The following is a 19,416-nucleotide window of genomic DNA, read 5'->3' on the forward strand; positions in this document are numbered from 1 at the left end:
CCTCCGCCCCATTGTGGATGACTTTAATAACTGAATTAGCATAATGTATTTTCATTTCAAAACAAAATGACAAATATTGAGGATTCAAAACAAAATGACAAATACTGAGGATAACATCGTAACAATACATGTATTAGCAAATTGCTAAAAAAATTCTAAAATTTAATCAAATTCTGTTTCATCCTGGTATTTTAAAAATTAGGAAGAAATAGTACAAAATTTGTCATCGTTCGCAATTATTTCACGATCGGAAAAATAGGTTGCCTACACGTGATGTTTTCAATCAAATGACTTTATACGTAATGACATTTTCTAATTCACCAGCAGTGATGTCTATGTACACTGGCGGATGCATGTGGGATCGCGCGGAGTCGGCCGACCCCACAGCACAAAGACTCCTCCCAACAACCCCTGGCCCCACAGCATCTGGAGCTCCGGCCCATGATTCATCCTCAGACCTTAAGCGGCGCAGCTTTTTCGATGACCTCCATTGTTATTTCCTTTTCCCTTCTTCTTCCTTATATGCATTGATTTGGGCTTTTTATTAATTAAAAAATACAATTAATACTTTTCCTTTTTAGTAGAACAAATTTATCTTTGTATAAAAGTTTAAACTTTATTCTTAAATATGAATTCTCGGTTTCTAGTTTAGTTGATCATATTTTAATCATGTTTTATTATTTTTACTTTTATTTTTTAGTAGTTTATTGACTATCTTTTAATCATGTTTTATTAGTTTTTACTTTTATTATAAACTAGTAGTAACTAATAAAATTTTTATCTATTTTTAATAAATATAATTATTGCTTTTGGTCATTGATTTTAACTAATTTTCATTTAGATTAATGGATACATTTCTTTTATAAAGATTTTTTGTTTTCGTCAGTTCTTCTAATACTAATGTTGAACACGAACAACGACTAAAGGATAAATATTCATAACTATTTCCAGTGAAATAACTTTAATTTAGCTTCAAAATATGAATACTCGTACAAGTCAATTATCGCGCTTAATATAAAATAGGGATATTTCATTTGTGATCAAAATATGAATACTCGTACAAGTCAATTATCGCGCTTAATATAAAATAGGAATATTTCATTTGTAATGTATTTTTAATACTCCCTCTGTCCCATTAAAAATGAAACGTTTTTCCTTTTTTAATTGTCCCATTAAAAATGAAACGTTTCATAAAATGCAAACAACTCTACATAAAATTCCGTGCCGATTCCCAAACGTTTCCTCTCTTACTTTACCCTCTCTTCATTAACTCACAAAACAACACTACATAAAATTCCGTGCCGATTCCCAAATGTTGCATTTTAAGTGGGACGGAGGGAGTACTATTTTATATATTTAAATATTATTATATTAATTTTCTCGTCCGACCCCACCATTTTTAATTCCTGGATCCGCCATTGTCTATGTATGATATCTCACTAGCCATATCAGATATTCCATCTATGCCGTAATTATTTTTAACATTTTGGCATGTCCATTAAAATTAGATCAAAATTATAAATTAGATAACTTTTTTCTTTATAATAATATGAATCCCACTATTTTTTTTTTCTATTTTACTTTGACATTTATGCATTAACTCTTGGTTTCAGAACTATCTATTTGTATGGGATGGGTGAAGTACAATTTAACCAAAATATTTCCATGTGTGATAATTGGGAAAAAATATTCAACATTTAAAGTTTTTTCTGTTGACTTAAGTATGAGATGATCCAAACTTAATGATTTTTCTGATAATTTGCACTATATAAAATCGGAAATAGACTAATTTTTTCGACGTATGATAAAAATGAATTTACTTTAAGAACGGAACGAGTAGAAGTACATTTAAATAACAAGAACATACCATCACCAAATTCAGCACATAGATCAATATTCACAACCAAAATTACATAATATTGTTTCCTATGATTGATAACTTTCTGCTTCTATTTGTTAATATATAGTACTACTATATCTTTAACTCTCGAAATGAGTGTGATTAAATATGGCTATAATTTTAAGGTCTTGTTCAAATATTTATTGAAAGATTCATTATGACCGGATCGATCATTATTTCTCACTTTGATTCATTATTAAATAATCAAGATTAATTAATAGTTGGGTTAGATATGCAGTTGGTTCTATTTAGGGCTTATGAATAATTTATTCTACATTCATTACTTCATTTTACCGTACGTTACGAAGCTCAAAGAAATAGCAGACTACTTAATTATATCAATGTTCTACAAATCAACTAAATATTTCTTGCAAAATATTTTTAACAGTAACATCGCTTTTCTCCCTATGGACATAAATTATCCGTAGACTGATAAACATGATTAAATTTTGCATCTATATAAAAATAAATTAACAATTATTTCCTTATGAAATTTATATTGAACCCTGCAACTTATTATATACTCCATAATAAAAAGGAACAAAGATATCACAACTAAACTGTTGATAGCTCTCTAATTCTTTTTATTTATCTAATTTTCTTTAATTTCTTGGGGGTGGAGATGGAATTGGTGGAGCTGGAGGAGCAAAGCGGCATTCTTTAGTCTCGCTCTCGCACATGTTCACACATTCATCAACCTTCGTCACATCTGAAACATAATAAGAACAACTAAATTAGCATAATATTCCTTCAATTCATTACTACAAATATTGAGGATAATAATATATAATAGTGTAAATTGCCAGAAAAATATAACATTTGGTTAAATTCTGGCCTGTCCTGAAATTTTAAAATTTAAATGAAAAAAACATAAAGTTTAAATTTGTTTGTAATTATCCTACACTAAAACAATCTGCTTCCTTATATGTATATATGTTTTATATATCAAAACAACTCGTACTATTTTCTTCAAGAATAAATTGCATCGTGTAGCTCAATGGTGGTAACATCTACGTATGATTTCTCTACACTTAAAACCAAACACTAGTTCAATAATAAAATTCCATGTGAGATGAATGCGAAAATTCCAAACCCTATGATTTTTCTGACTGATTTTTGTATCATGAGACATACCAAACTTCATTTTTTTTCGAGATAATAAAAGAAATGACTACAATTAAAGGATGGACATTAGCAAAAACATATGTATGTACAAGATGCTAGTATCAATTAAGTAGTACATACCATCACCAAATTTGACACATTGAGCCAGTGCACAATAATAATTGCATCCCTGACTTGAAGGATCATGCGTTTCATGAAGGACACATATGGCTAAACACGTTTTAACACATTCAGTCTTATCATTTTTAAAAGCACAACCAGGGATACATCGGGAAAAGCATTGCTTGAAGCTAGGTGTTGCACTTGCTTGCCCTGCAAATGCAAACATCAATACAAGCACGACAATTGTAACTTTACTTTGATACATAATGAATAAATTGTTGGATTGATGATTTGCATAGGCTTATTTTCTTCATTTATATAGAGGTAAAAATAAGGTGCATTTATGCTAAAAGTTATGATTGACTTGTAGTGATTGGGATGGATAGGAGTGAATTTAATAAAAGCTACTTATCTATAGTTGGGATGTATACGAATCAATTTATTATTAGTAAATTTGTTATTAGAATTAATTTTGAATTGAATGAAAAGGTAGGATCAAAGAAATTCTAGCTGCAAATTAAAATAATTTATTATCAATCACCTTGAAGTCTCACCCTAGATCTTAATATAAATCGAGTGGAAGGTAAAAATGAGTGGATTAACCAGGACCATTAATTATTATGGTTATTTTAAGTGGTTAAAGGAATCTTATGTAATCATGGGATTTGTGATTAATTTACATGGATATTTGAGGAAATTTAGAGGATACAATATATAGGATGTGATTCATTAGTTAATACATCGGCTCACTATAATTTTAAAAAAAAATCATTTAGAACATTCTGTAATTTAAGAGACGAAAATATTTGGTTTTAATTTTTTAACGCCCATTATTTTTCATCTAGACAAAATAATCTTGCAATAATATATTCGTATATAACATACGCATGATTTTATTCGAAATTAAATTTGGATCATACATTTACGGATTTATTGGTCAAGACTCAAAGTTAGTTGGTTTAGTCTTGCAGTGGGTCATGGCTTTTGGGCTTGGTTGAACTTCAAATGGCCTTGGGTTTGGATTCCTATAGATGCGTTGTTGGGTAAATTTAGGGCTTATGAATAATTTATATGCTCCCTCTGTTCTTTTTGTTAATTGAAGCGTTTCTTTTCAAAATGGAAATTAAGAATAGTACGTTAAGTGAATAATGAATAAAGTAAGAGAAATGAAGAGAAAATAAAATATTTTTTCTCCCTCATGGAAATATTGTATAGAAGACATAACTAAATTTTGCGTCTATATAAAAATTTTTTACTGCAAATTTTTCATGAAATTTATAGTGAAGCATGCATAATAACTTCATCTTGTTCCATAAATATAAGAACTTTGAAGACAACATAATTTTTAATGTGAAATTCATAAAGATTGAAAGAGTGAAAAAAATGATTGAAGTATTAGTAACGAAGACTAATTTTATTAGATAAATGTAATATGCATATCCAGGTTGCCTGTTTGATTCTTCCATCCAAAGCATTCACTTTCTTCCTGTTCTGGCTTGGGCTTGTCCTGTCTACTCTTTTGAGAATTTCGACCCATGGCTTCAACCTGTTGTACACGACCTTTATGATTTGTTTAGAGCTACCAACGAGCCTAAAATGAGAACAATCGACAATATTGTTGATTGTATTTCTAAGAGAAAAAACAGCACCATAAGCCGTCATTTCTCTGATATGAAAGGTGGTGGTGGAAGGAAGAAAGTTGGAAGAGGATATAAATGTGACTTGGTTTAACTTGTCATTGGTTTGATCAAATCATCGTATAATTAGAAAAATATAGAAAATGGGATAATGTTATTATAATTGTCGGTCCAATTTGGCCAGCCAACAAAGGCATCATCGCCCATGGAATATGTTATTATAATTGTCATAAAATTTGGCCCAAGGAAAAAAGTTGTTGCGGGCAAAATAATATATATTCCTTCTATCATAAGAATTGACCGCTATTAAAAATTTAAAACGCCTAACTCTTAATATAAAATTGGTAAGATAAGAGTAAAAAAAATTGATTGTACTATTATTAGCGGACAATATGACTTATCTTCATTTAAGAAAAAAATTACTCCCTCCGTCTCATATTTGGAATCACTTATTGTTATGGCTCGGGTTTTAAGAAAGAGTTGAAGTATGTAATAAATAAAGTGAGATGGTAGAGTGTGTAATATATGAAGTGAGATGGTAGAGTTGGTTGAAGGTGGGTCCCTTTTGACTTTTAATTTTTGTTTTGGTTTATTTTAATTTAGATAATGGCATTTTGATGTAATTTTAATGAAGAATGGGGTAAAATTGTATGACCAAATATGGAAAATTCAAAAAGTAACTCTTAAACTGGGACGGATTTTTATGGCAAAAAGTGACTCTTAATCTGGGACGGAGGGAGTATAAAATAAAAGTGATCTATTTATACAAGATATCTCAAAATAGCAAAAATATTTTTTTTTGGATCAAAGAGATTAAATGACTTTGCAACTTGAAAGTTTCAATATGTGAGTTAACCATATACTTTTGATCATGGTTTTTAGTTAAGGATGGTTTACCAATATATACTCCCTCTGTTTTCTACGAATATAAACTTTGAAAATGATATGAGTTTTAATGTAAAATATATAAAGTAAGAGAAATAGAAAAAAAAAATGAAAAAAGTAAAAAAGAGAAAGAGAAAAAGTTTGGAATTAGTATTAGTAGACTTTGGAGTCTATTTCCTAAAATGGAGAGTTTCTATTTTTTAGTAATCAGACAAAAAAAAGAAAGAATAAAAACTGAATAGTCAGTGGAAGGGATACCCGAAACTTGGAAGTGTGACCAACAGCCCTTACTTTGAGTTTACCACCAACATACGTATGTCGTTCGTGGATCGGTGGATATCGGATGTAAAATGGATTGTATTGATAGGAATCTCATATCGATTTCGTACGAAGATAGTGAGACAAGAAAATGGAATACCTTATTATCATTGTCAATCCAATTTGGCTAGCCAAACATATTGATTATTGCTCATAATTGTAGCTAATTTTCGGTTATCAATTTCAAAATACTATTATTCTTATAATATAAAATGTATATATATCTTAACAAATCTTTGGTACGATTTCATTTTACCATACCTATTTCAGCAACCGAATCTGATGAAAAAAGTGGGGTAGCCATTTTTTTTTTAGTTGTGACCCGCTCAATCGATCAATTAAACTAGTCTAGTAGAAATATTTAAGTGACAAAAGTTGGTGAATCAAACCACCTTTCAAAAGTTCGACAAAATTACTTTGCCACAAGATTCGTGGATTCATGAACCAACTACCAAGGTAGGATATACTTCCTCCATTAGGAAATGCCTCATATTTTACTGGTACTGATTTAAGAAATTGCGTAACTTTTAAATGGACGAAAAAAATTAGTGGAATATACTATCTTTATCCCAAAAATTTGGTCACATTTCACTTTAACTACGCTTGGTAGTGGACCTCACGTTTCACTAGCTATTAAAACTTGATATTACACTATGATATTACTCCTAAAATGTTTTATAATAAGATTAAACCTTTATCATGATTTAAATAATAAATTAAAATCTTAAAAGTTTTTTAATTAAAAAATATAATTAAAACAATACTTTTATTTCTTATCGGGTAGCCCGAACCAACCCGAAATCATCGGATTGTTAGTAGGTCAACCCGAAAAATAGCCATACCCAATAAGACTTGACCAAAATTTGTGTCGGATTATCGTGTCGTATAAAAAATTGACAGGCCTAAACGTTACTCCCTCAATTTCTTAGGAATGAAAACGCTTTCCATTGTTTCCGTCTTTTAAAATATTAAGTTTCCATTTTAAGAAACTTCTCTTTCTAATAAGATGAGGTCAATTTTTCACTAAAACAAATTTATTTTCTATCTCAATCTTACGTTACCAATTTTTACATTATTTTCCATATCATTTCAAAAATTCATAATTTTCAAGAAACGAATACCTCATTTCTTAAAATTTAAGTATTCATTATTACAATTAAACAATTCATATTTAGAGAATGTTGTAATAATGGGTCGGTTTTGGACTGCATTGGGTCCAAAGATTTTTAAGCTCGACTTAGGGAATTTTAGTTTGGGCCGATGTGCTTAAACTTAACGAAATTTAGCGGTTCAAGTGGTAGATGGAGAAAAAAAATATATTTGAGCTCAACTGCTCTTATAATTTTCTTGATACCAGTTTAATAAAATAAAATTTTAGATTTGTACATTAAATTGAAATAAAAGAAAAAAACATGCCAAAATTAGTCCTGAACATATGGTTATTTTACAATTTTGGTTCTAAATTTTATCTTTTGGATTTTTTGGTCTTGAACATATGACCATTTTACGATTTTGGCCATAGACTAACTGTTCAGTTAAAAACTAATGGTCAACGGGTTTAATCCCAATTTTGACCAAATTAGACTTGTAATTCTGATTTTTACTCCCTAATTAATTCCCTAATTATTTTAGTAAATTATGCTCAATTTTTGAATCCCCCAAACAGTTCCCTACTCTTCTTCCCCCTTCTTCTAAACCCTCAAAATTGCTTGAGAATTGTGCGTGTTTAATTTCATTTATGCGTAGAGATGCCCACGGTTCCGGAACCGCCGGTTCCGATTTTGAAAATTGTTGAATCGGAACCGAACCGCGAGGGTATTTCACGGTTCCGATTCCACAATCGGCGATTACGGTTACGGTTCGGAACCGCCGGTTTCCGGCGTCGACTCGGTTTCACGGTTTTTTGGTGGTTTTTCGCGGTTCTGGTGTGGAATCGCCCGGAATCGGCGGTTCCGACACGGTTTCAGTTCTGAAATTTTGGAACCTAAACTGAACCACGGTTCCAAAAATGACGGTTTCGGTTCGACTTAAATCTCACGGTTCCGATTCGAAACCGGATCCGCCGGTTACGATTCCGCGGTTTAACCGCCCAAAACAAAAACCTTGGACATCTCTATTTATGCGTGATTATCTCTTTATATAAATCGACCCAACCTAATCATTTATAATTATTGAATCTTTGTCCATTAGCCCATTTATCAAAAACAAAGCCCAACCCGAACTAATTCTTGCTCTCAAGTCTCAACCCTCCTCCGTCGAAGCCTGGGCGTTCAACCTCCACGCCGCTGCGCTCTCATTCTCTCTGCTTTGCTTTGCGCCGACGGTGACCGCCCAAGACAAGAGGAGAAGAACCTTCGTTGACTGACGGTATGTCCAATCGAAATTGCTGCTTTAATCTTTTAAAAATTGGTGAATTTATTTGCTAAAATTGGTGAATTGATTGGAAAATAGATGAATTTGGTAGAATGTTCCGGTGTCAAAACGTGGAATCAGCTCACAGTTGATGTTGTGTTTGGAGATATGAGTTTTTTGGGGATTTGGTGTTAATTGGCTTCATCTCTTAATTAGACACTTGTTCCTTCTTCAGAGTAATGTAGATCTAGATGTTGATGTTTTGGTTTTGCAGCTTTGAATCCTACAATTCATGAAAAACATGTTGTGTGATTGTGCAAATTTCAGCTTAAGAAAACCATTTAGATTCTATACAAACATCTTGAAGGCTGTACTGTAACAAATTACTTGCCTGAGCAGATGCAATTTAAATCAGTTTTGGATATATTTTTTTAAATTTTTAGCTCATATATGTGTTTTGCATCTGTTATATGCGATTATATTCTTGAATGATTGATAAGTTCCTTTTACCATATTATTTGGGATGCCTCATCATGTGTTATCTTTTTTGCACTCTTTATGCAACATATTTGATATTCACTTTGCTTGATGGTTATAAAATTGAATTGTGTGATGAATTCTATAAACATCGTGCGTCAAAGTGAATCCCGCAATCGCAGTTTTTGTTGGATGCGTGTGTATTCTTCAATACCTGTTATGATATTATGAAAAATGGAAATTTGTTGTTTGTTGGCAGACTATGGAAAAATTTGTTTCTAGTGAGTAGTGACATTAACTAGCCTTTGTTGTGATCTGTAGGGGAGAAAATGTTGGAGCATGACTCCATTTCTAATCCTACTACTCATAGCAAGACAACCGGCCTTCCTCGTAAGCGGTTCTACCGAGCTCGGGCACACAGCAACCCGTTGAGTGATTCACACTTCCCTGTTCCCATCTCCCCAGCTCACTTTGACAATGACTGTTCTGCCCTTTTCCCCAAGTTCTTCCCTAATGGCTCAAAAAAGATTGAGTTTGCAGATATTGGCTGTGGATTTGGCGGGCTTCTAATCAGCCTCGCAACACTTTTCCCTGATACACTCATGATCGGGATGGAACTGAGGGACAAAGTGACAGAGTACGTGAAGGAAAGAATCCTAGCCCTGAGGGTCTCTACCCCTGGCAAATACGACAACGTGTCTGTTGTTCGGACGAATTCCATGAAGTACATTCCCAACTACTTCGAGAAGGCGCAGCTCACCAAGATGTTCTTTCTGTTCCCGGATCCACATTTCAAAGAGAAGAACCATCGGCGTAGGGTGATTAGCCCCCATCTATTGGACGAGTATGCGTACGTGCTTAAAGTTGGTGGGATTATATACACAATAAGTGACGTGGAGGAGCTCGGGGCGTGGATGAAAGGCTGTTTGGATGATCATGAGCTGTTTGAGCCTCTCACGGAGGAAGAGCTTGCGGCCGATCCTGTTGTCGAGCTCCTGAGCACTGCGACTGAGGAAGGGCAGAAGGTTGCGAGGAATGAAGGGCAGACGTTTCGAGCAGTTTATAGACGCATTGCTTCGTCTCATCCTCGTTGATGTACGTATTGAGGATTGCAGTTCAATATTGTCTACTCAAATTAGTCGATTTAGAAGTATTTTAATGATCGAGTAGATTGTGAGGAGAAGCTTGATTTTTGAATTAGTATGATTTTCTCAACCATTTCGGTTATTATGTTTTGTTCCATTTCTGTAATACAATGTCTCATTTTGACTCGGTGAAATTTTTAAGAAATAGTACTCCTATAGAAATTGAGTGAAAAAAATGAAGTTTTGATTACGATAGGAGTCATTTTTATGGGATTTTTTTGATATGAAATCATTAAATCTGTCATTTCAAATGCATATACTTTATTATTCTAACAAATTAATGCGAGTACGTATTATAATAATACATCTAAATTTTTCAATCCAACATTTTTGTATATACAATACTACTCCCTCCGTCCACGAAAAATATAGCACTTTGTGAAAGATACGAGTTTTAATGTAGAATTGGTAAAGTAAGAGATAAGAGAAAAAAAATAAGAGAGTAAGAGAGAAGTAGTGTTAGTGGAATATGAGATTTATATTGTTCATAAGAAATAAAGGGAAAAAGTAAAGGAAAAAGTAAAAAAGAAGTAATGTTAGTGGAATATGAAGTTCATATTATTTGAATTTGCGCTATTTTTCGTGGACAACAAAAAATGACAAATGTGCCTTATTTTCGTGGACGGAGGTAGTGTTTCACAATGAAGATTATTCGGAACATTCTTTTCTCTAAAAAAGCAATCGTAAAATTTTATAAAACTTATGAATGAATGTTTCATAATTACTATTCAAAGTTTTATTTATATTTTTTTCTTGGTGATAGTTTTTTACCATCGAACTATATATAATTTTGATTACATGTTGTTGATGTGTTTTTGCAGTTTTTAAATTAGATATCCAACAAATTCTAATCGGCATTTACGTAAAATTTCAGAAAATAATTTTTTTTTATAATTTTTTTTAATGTTTGACGCATCCAAATTAGAGAATGAACACTTTATGGCCCATCATAATATGGTTACTTTGAAGTAGTTTTTATTTTAGATGTTGATTCAGTATAAGTTAACTATATTAATTCAATTTACTTATTTTACTTTTAATATTTCTGAATTTTTCAAAATTATACTTTTCAGAAATTATCCAACACTTAATTCATAAAATACATTTATATAAAAATATTTCTACAAAATATGAATAAAATAATTTACAGTCATCAAAGCATATGATCAAGATTCGAAATGTTTTGCCCGTAGGGGCTTAGCGCAGTTAGTTCCGGAGAGCAGATATTGCTGGGTGGACGCCAGCAATAAAAAAAGTATTAAGAATTAATGGATCAGGATCCGGATGTGTTACCGAGTTTTTATTTCTAATAAATTATGGCGTAACAACCAATAAAAGTTTCAATCTTTATTAGCATATGGACAATACATGCAATGATTACGCTGCTAAAATTTGAATTAGTAGTAGTACTCCCTCCGTTCCCTCATAATTGAGGCGAAACTTTTCGTCACGAAGTTTAAGAAATGAATGTTGAGTGTGTTAAATAAATAGATAAAAAAGTTAGAAAGAGAGAAATGTAGAGAGAATAAAGTAAAAAGTGAATAAAGTAGAGAGAATAAAGTAAGAGGTAAGAGAGAGTAAAGTAAGAGAGAGGTAAATGTTACTATATATAGAAATGACTCAACTATAAGGGAACTTCCCGAAATAGAAAAATGCACCTATGAAGGAACGAAGGGAGTATATTGCAAATGACAATAAATGACTTTGACCGGTTACATACCTTCCTCTCAAATTCATCCTTCTCAATTTACCTCATTTAGCCATCCGACAAAAATTGTTAATTGTTGTTGTTTTATAATGGCAGAAGCATTTCTTCAACTCGTTCTTGATAATCTGAGCTCCCTTATTAAGAAGGAGATCGGATTGATCTTGGGTGTCGACAATGTGATGAAGAAGCTTTGTAGCACTCTCACCACCATCCAAGCTGTGTTGGAGGATGCCGAAGACAAGCAAATCGAGAGCAAGCCGATTCGAAACTGGCTGCAGAAGCTCACCGCTCTTGCTTATGAGATTGATGACATTTTGGATGAGTGCAACACTCATGTCTCCAAACTCAACCACTCTGATTCCAAACTCAGCCTCTACAGCCTCAAGAAAATTATGTATCGCCACAATATTGCAAGGAGGATGAAGCAAGTCAACGAGAAAGTGGAGGCTGTTGCGTTGGAGTGCGCCAGGTTTCATCTACGCGAGATGCCTGTAGATAGGCGGAGGGAAGTTGCTCTAGCCTCACGCGAGACCGCTTCCCTGTTAAACGAGTCTTATAAGATTCATGGCAGGGAAGAAGATAAAGACAAGATTGTGAAGATGTTGGTGAACGATGTGACGGACAAACGGGACATGTCCGTGCTGCCAATCATTGGTGTTGGTGGCCTTGGGAAGACCACTCTTGCTCGACTAGTCTTCAACGATCCACAGGTGGAAGAGCACTTTGACATAAGGATTTGGGTTTGTGTATCTGATAATTTTGAAGTGAAAACTTTGGTGAAGGCCATGATTGAATCTGCCACGGGGAGTGGAAAAGCTTCGGATCTGCAGCACTTGGATGCTACAGAGCGCCGCCTTTGGGAGTTGTTGAACAAAAAAAGATACTTGATTGTAATGGATGATGTTTGGAACAACCACCAGCATAAATGGTTTGAGTTGAGAGACATTCTTTCGTGTGGCTCAACCGGCTCATCCGTTGTCGTCACCACACACCAGAAGAAGGTTGCTGATATAATGACAACACTTCAAATCCATTGCCTGGAGGGGTTGTCAGATGAACATTGTTGGGCCCTGCTACAACAGCGCGCCTTCGGACCAGGAGAAGAGGTGCCTCTGCAATTGGAAATAATTGGGAAACAGACCGTGAAGAAATGTGCTGGAGTGCCCCTAGCTGCTACAACGCTTGGAGGAATCCTACGGTTTAAAAGGAGCAAAGAGGAATGGATACATGTGAGAGACAGTGAGATATGAAGCTTCCAGAAGAAGAGAGTTTGATAATACCAGCTTTGAGATTGAGTTATCATCATCTTCCGTTAGAGCTCAGACAATGCTTTGCTTATTTTGCAGCCTTTCCTAAGGACCATTACATTAAAAAGCAAGAACTGATTCTTCTATGGATGGCTCATGGCTACATTTCGGGACTTTAGAAGTGGAAGATGTTGGGAGTGAAATATGTGATGAGTTGCTGCTCAGATCTCTTTTACAAACAAATCGCCATGACAACAACAAGATCGGTATGCATGATCTCGTCCATGATCTGGCAGAATCAATAATGGAGAACAAAGTTCCAGGAATACAAAGTGAAACAAAACTTACAAGTGCATCAACTATTCGTGAGGTAAATTTGTTTGAAAGAAATATCTTGTTTCCTAAAAATTTTCAACAAGCTATGAACATTACTTCCATCTTGGAGTTCACAAGTTTAAGAGTATTAAATGCAACTGGTAAAGCAATATAAGATTTGCCTCCTTCAATCGACAAATTTAAACATTTGAGATACTTGAATTTGTCTGGTGCCCAAGTTCTCACTCTCCCCAACTCGGTATGTTCACTTTGGAATTTGCAAATTCTCAACTTGGATTAGTGCTATAGGCTTGTGGCTTTACCTAAGAAACTAACATCCTTGCATAATCTCCAACATCTATGTTTGTGGCACTGCGAATCATTGTGTGAGATGCCACCTAAAATGAGAGAGTTAAATGGCCTGAAAATATTGAGTACGTTTGTTGTGGGTCTCAAAAGAGATAACCAACTCGAGGAACTTCAATACTTGAACCTTAGTGGAAGGCTTGAGATTAGGCATCTGGAGAGAGAGAGTAAAAGACGCTATGGATGCAAGGAAAGCTAAGATTGTAGAGAAAAACAATCTTCGAAAGTTGAGATTGTCATGGGAAAGATATGATGCATCCAGGAAAGAGGAGGATGTTGATGAAATGGTTTTGGAAGCACTTGAACCTCACCCTAATCTTGAATCTCTTTCTATATATGGCTTTAGCAGTAGATATCTTCCAAGTTGGATGTCAAATTCAACTATGGGAAAGATAGTTAAGATTGATATAAGTGATTGCGAAAATTGTAGGCATTTTCCAAAATTGGGAGAGTTAAGGAATGTGGGGGTGGAGTATATTATTGAAGAAGATGTTGGGAATGGAATCCCAGTAAAGATACAGTTCCTGGCTCTGAAAAGTCTCAAGTTAATTGATCTCCCAAATCTAAAGGGATTCTCAAAGGAGCAAGGGAGTAGAGAAGCATTCCCAAATTTCGAAACTCTATGGATTCAGCATTGCCCTTCGTTAATACTGCCACCACTCTCATCCCTCCAAAATTTGGAGGAATTAAGATGCAGTAGTTCAACTTTGGCTTTATTATCTGAGCACAACATGATGTGGAAATTGAGGAGAGCCTGGCATGTTTCGCAATAGAAACACTGGCAAAGTTCAGTAAGCTGCAGTCGTTGGTAATTAAGAATGCAAAAGAAATTTCTGTAAAAGGAGAAGGTCTGCAAGCCTTAAAACAGCTTGTAAGTTTATGTATAGGCAATTGTCAGAGAATGAGATGTTTACCAGAGGGGATGTTGCGACATCTTACAGTTCTAGAGGTCTTCGAGATATGGGAGTGTCAAGAATTAGAAGAGTTGCCAACGGATATTACACATCTCCGTAATCTTTGTGGGGTTGTATTGGAGGATCTTCCCAAGATGACACGCTTGCCTCATGACTTAAGCTTTCCGCACCTCACTTGGCTATATCTAAGTTATCTTCCTGAGCTGGAATCACTTCCAGATCAGCTACCATCTCTTAAAACACTCACTGTTATAAACTGCCCGAAGGTTGTATCGGTTCCAGCTCTGCCAAATCTGAAGTGCCTAAGAGTCACCGGATGCCCTCAACTGGAAAGGCGATGCCAGAGAGGTAGTGGAGAGGATTGGCACAAGATTGCGCACGTTTGCCAGATCTATATTTATCCAATATAATTCAACTTATATTGTTGATTATATGGAAAAAAACTGAGCTTATGATTCAGTAATTTGGTGGCATAGATTCTTGTTGTGTGCTTGTACTTGGCTGATTTTATATGTACTGGGAATGATGTTGCACGTGATGGCTCCCGAAGTTGACGAGAGCAGAGCCGGCACATGCAGTGGTGACAGCGCAAGCTAGCACCAGAGACTGCGAGAGTCAGGCTAGGTGTGCTCGCTTCGAGCAACTCGAGAGTCGAGGACGAGGCAAGTCAGATGCGGCATGCATGTTTAGATGACACCTCGTTTTCGGCATTCAAAGATCTCATGATCATTTCTTGGTATGTTTTAACATCGTTATATTTAGAAGTAGTTCTTATCGTCATTTTTACCATGTTTTAATTTTGTAAATCGATTGGCTAGTCTACCGTAGACTTCCTTCGTCCTACTAAATGTGAAGCATTTGTTTTTCGGTGTGAGATTTTATATGGTACAGTAATTATTTTAAGAATTAGGTGGAGAGAGAATAAAGTAGAGACGATGTCGCTTTCTACTTTAGTGCCTATGTGAGCAAGGTTGTGATCAATGTGTACCTTTTCAAGTAATACCTCATCTTTTTCTACAACATACGGATAAACTGGAACCTAACATTTACTAGCCTTTGTTGTGATCTGTAGGGGAGAAAATGTTGGAGCATGACTCCATTTCTAATCCTACTACTCATAGCAAGACAACCGGCCTTCCTCGTAAGCGGTTCTACCGAGCTCAGGCGCACAGCAACCCCTTGAGTGATTCACATTTCCCTGTTCCTATCTCCCCAGCTCACTTTGAGAATGACTGTACGATCCTGTTGTCGAGCTGCTGAGCACTGCGACCGAGGAAGGGCAGAAAGTTGCGAGGAATGTAGGGCAGACGTTTCAAGCAGTTTATAGACGCGTTGCGTCGTCTCGTCCTCGTTGAGCACGTATTTGTTCTATATTGTCTACTCAAATTAGTCGATTTAGAAGTATTTTGATGGTTTATGTTGAGTAGAATATGAGGATAGGCCGCTTGATTTATGAACTAATAGGATTTTGTCAACCATTTTCGGTTATTAGTTTTTGTTCCTTTCCAGATCAATTCATACTAAAACACTAATCATATCGAAGTCTTCTCTATCTTATGTTAGTACTCCATGATTTATTTCACATATGGCTAATGAAATACAGAAATGTGGATTATAAAGTAAAAGTTATTTAGATTTTTTTTATTTAAATTCATTTATTATGTTTACCCAGTTATTACATTTTATTACAATTATAAATGTAACAATTCTTTTTTTGTTTTTCTTACAAATTATTTTGAGCGAATTAATGTATAAGTATTGTAAAACTAGGAATTGGGCCCAATTCACGCACTGAATGAATTTACTTCACGGCTTCATCGATAGTGTCCTCACTGGGCTCAAGGCCCATATAATAACCCAAAAAAGTACTCCCTCCGTCCCAGATTTATAGTCACATTTTGCCATAAAAGTCCGTCCCACATTTATAGTCACATTTAGAATTTTCCATATTCGAACATAAAATTTTACCTCATTATTCACTAAAATTACACCCAAATGTCATTATCTACATTAAAATAAATCAAAACAAAAATAAAAACCAAAAAGTCAAAAAGGGATCCACCTTCAACCAACCCACTTCATTTATTACACACTCCATCATCTCACTTCATTTATTACACATTTCATCATCTCACTCCACCATCTCATTTAATTTATGGCACACTCCACCTCTCACTTCATTAATTACACACTCCATCAATTCCTTAAAACTCATGCCATAACTAAATGTGACTATAAATCTGGGACGGAGGGAGTAATTATTATCGTAATATTAGTTGTAGTACATCGTATTTTGAACTATATTACATTTTGGTTTTTACAATTCAAATATCATGCAAAAATACGTATGGGATCACCAATGCATCATAGTTCATCCATCTATAAAAATTCGTTTAACTTTAGTCCGTCCATAAATATAGTCTCATTCTGAATTTTCTCGCTAGTATTGTTCTCATGTATTGTTGATCTTTTGTTCTCTCATTAAATTGGCAAAAGAAAAAAAAATCAAATAACCGAAAAACCATGTTCAAGCTAAATTCACCACTGAGCTTCAATTTAAAATGAATTTTTTTTAGAATAATTGACAATTTTTTAGAATGGTGAAGAGATTACAAAACGAGACACAATTCACCATATATTAATAAATCTATTAACTTTTTGAAAAGCTGCCTTCTTTTTAAAAAGTTTGCCAACATCTCATGTGCATGCATGCACACACCTAGTGACGCGCATATAGAAAAGGGGATGGATGGATATAGTCCAATGAAAGTGTTAAAGCCAAACCAATCCCTAGCATTGCATGTGTAGATGTTGCTGGTGTGTTGACATAAACATAGTACATATAATGGCAAATGAAATTATTATAATCATCAACAAAATCATGTAAGATATGCCGGTGACCTTTATCACCACCAATATCATTGTACCTCAAAAAAACACCTCTCTATTTTCCCAAAATAGATGTGACTCTTTATACAGTCTTTCGTCTTCTTATCGGCATCATTATTATCGTTACTATAATAAAAATACATTATTATTATTATTATTATAATTATTGTTGTTGTTGTGCATATCTTCTATTTATACAGTACTAGCTAGTACTTCAAAAATAAAAAATAAGATCTTAATTAGCCTAATATATTTTCTTTACTTTATTTCATAGACGAGCTCGAGGTGCTATTAGGGGTAAATAATTCTTTTTTGTTGCACGAATCAATTCGTTTTTATCATAATTTTTTTTAATTGAGTGAAATACTTTAGGATCCTTCGTACAACCTAATTTAATTCAATCAAAGTTTTCTCCCGGAAAAGTAAATTACAAAGAATAAAACTAGTGAAAAAAGTACTCCATATATAGGAGTATATAACCCTTACTTCAGATTTGTAAGAACTCAAATTAATGAATTATTTCATTAAATCATGCATAATCATAATAAAAACAACAACAATGAAATAATATGATACACATATGTATATACAAATATTAATTTGTTCAAGGGCATTTAGGTTTGCCCTTGGAGTTGGTCTTGTCTCTATAGCAAGGGCACTCGTCCTTATTCCCGTAGGTTCCAGAGGGCACGCACTTGCACTCCGCGCAGCAGATTCCACAGTACTTCAAGCACCGGTCTTTGAGACTTGCCTGCGCGCACCGCACCCCACACTTTTCATCGCAGTCGCCTTCATATTTCATTTCATCAGTGCACAATACAATGTCAAAACAATTTGTGAAAATTAATAGTAAAAATTAACTATAAATGTGACTCACTTGAATCTGCAATTGCGGCGTCAACAATGTAGGATGTGAGAAAGAGGGTGAGTAGGAGCAATGCTGCAATGTTCTTCATCTTGTGATGAGAGTGAGAAGGAGAGAGAGAGAGAGGTGTGAATTGTGATAGGGAAGAAAGAGTGAAGAAGGTATAAATAGAAGATGAGGTGGTAATGAATGCCAAGAGAATAAGGTAGGTGAGGAAATGAGAAAGCAACCGTGTGTGGTAGAGGTTTCAGACTGTCAGATTATTACTCATATTTGTAACTATATTTATGATATTTTCTGATTTTATGTATATATCACTGGGGCAGGATCCCCTACTGTGGTAGGAAACACAGCAGGGCCTGCTGTGGTAGAATACGTCGACGTTTTGCTCAAATTTGACATACTTTAACTCTTTTCAAATACTCCAGCTTCAATACATAAAAGCACTAAGTCACTAACTAACAAATCCATATTTTCTTTTCAAATAGATTCAATACATGCCGCACTAACTAATTTATATTTTCGGTGATTTAAGTTGAACTATAATTTTATTTAAACTAGTATCTCTCCCGTGCTATGCACAGCACATTATATTTTCTTCCAGAATCTATATAATACCAAAGAATTATGTAGCATGAATATTAAATGAAAAATAATTTATCATAAATTCATAATTAATCCATAAATATTAATGAAAATATTTTCACATCTAATATAAAAATTGCGAACACACATCAACAACATATAATTAAAAATATATATATAATTCAATAATATAACACTATCACCAATAAATAAAAAATACAACTAAAAACTCATGATAAAAAATTAAATGTTGTATATCATGAGACTAAAAAATAAAGCAAATTCACATCATACAAAACAAAAAAAACCTAAAGAATGTATAATTACCACTTCTCCTAATGAGATTTTAGATATTGTTTATCAAAAGCTATAAATTAAGATTGCATTGGTGAGACACTTCCTAGTCGAGTTCCATTTGATTATAATATAGTGACTCTATACACTAAAAACCCAAACCTTGAAACCTAAATCCTAAACCCTTATCTTTAAAATATACTCATCATGACCAACAAAATGAGCCAAATATCAACAAAATTCTCCCTCCGTCCCGATTCAATTTTACTTTGTTGATCACTTATTTTATATT

At 34.1% G+C, this 19,416-nt stretch overlaps 2 protein-coding genes, 1 long non-coding RNA gene and 1 pseudogene across 4 annotated transcripts; 2 read left to right on the forward strand and 2 right to left on the reverse strand.

The window, feature by feature from the left end:
- Positions 1 to 2,366: 2,366 nt before the first annotated feature.
- Positions 2,367 to 3,397, reverse strand: LOC148932874 (uncharacterized). Its single transcript, XR_016135020.1, has 2 exons — positions 3,146 to 3,397; positions 2,367 to 2,609 (listed from the first exon to the last, which is right to left on the reverse strand). It is a non-coding gene; the product is annotated as an uncharacterized LOC148932874 (long non-coding RNA).
- A 4,758-nt stretch (positions 3,398 to 8,155) lies between these two features.
- On the forward strand, positions 8,156 to 10,067 carry LOC125204664 (tRNA (guanine-N-7) methyltransferase). The gene is made up of 2 exons (XM_048103375.2): positions 8,156 to 8,334; positions 9,118 to 10,067. The coding sequence occupies exon 2, from the start codon at positions 9,126 to 9,128 to the stop codon at positions 9,888 to 9,890; it is 765 nt and encodes a 254-aa protein (XP_047959332.1). The 5' UTR covers positions 8,156 to 8,334; positions 9,118 to 9,125; the 3' UTR covers positions 9,891 to 10,067.
- Positions 10,068 to 11,687: 1,620 nt separating this feature from the next.
- On the forward strand, positions 11,688 to 15,972 carry LOC125200039 (disease resistance protein RGA2 pseudogene; annotated as a pseudogene). The gene is made up of 2 exons (XR_016135989.1): positions 11,688 to 15,227; positions 15,564 to 15,972. The product of XR_016135989.1 is annotated as a disease resistance protein RGA2 pseudogene (transcript).
- A 1,900-nt stretch (positions 15,973 to 17,872) lies between these two features.
- LOC125214727 (peamaclein-like) lies at positions 17,873 to 18,427 on the reverse strand. The gene is made up of 2 exons (XM_048115865.2): positions 18,258 to 18,427; positions 17,873 to 18,169 (listed from the first exon to the last, which is right to left on the reverse strand). Exons 1-2 carry the CDS (start codon positions 18,334 to 18,336, stop codon positions 17,985 to 17,987), a joined length of 264 nt encoding a protein of 87 aa, XP_047971822.1. The 5' UTR covers positions 18,337 to 18,427; the 3' UTR covers positions 17,873 to 17,984.
- Between the last annotated feature and the right edge of the window lie 989 nt (positions 18,428 to 19,416).

Source organism: Salvia hispanica, chromosome 2, assembly GCF_029641045.1.
Source record: "Salvia hispanica isolate PSC_SH4W2 chromosome 2, Shi_PSC_v1, whole genome shotgun sequence".
NCBI lineage: Eukaryota > Viridiplantae > Streptophyta > Magnoliopsida > Lamiales > Lamiaceae > Salvia > Salvia hispanica.

Excerpts from the sequence above, each read along its gene's own strand:
- LOC125204664 (XM_048103375.2), top strand. The coding sequence starts at position 9,126 with ATGTTGGAGCATGACTCCATTTCTAATCCTACTACTCATAGCAAGACA.
- LOC125214727 (XM_048115865.2), bottom strand. The coding sequence starts at position 18,336 with ATGAAGAACATTGCAGCATTGCTCCTACTCACCCTCTTTCTCACATCC. Across the intron at positions 18,170-18,257 it reads CGCCGCAATTGCAGATTCAA|GCGACTGCGATGAAAAGTGT; the intron begins GTGAGTCACATT and ends TGAAATATGAAG.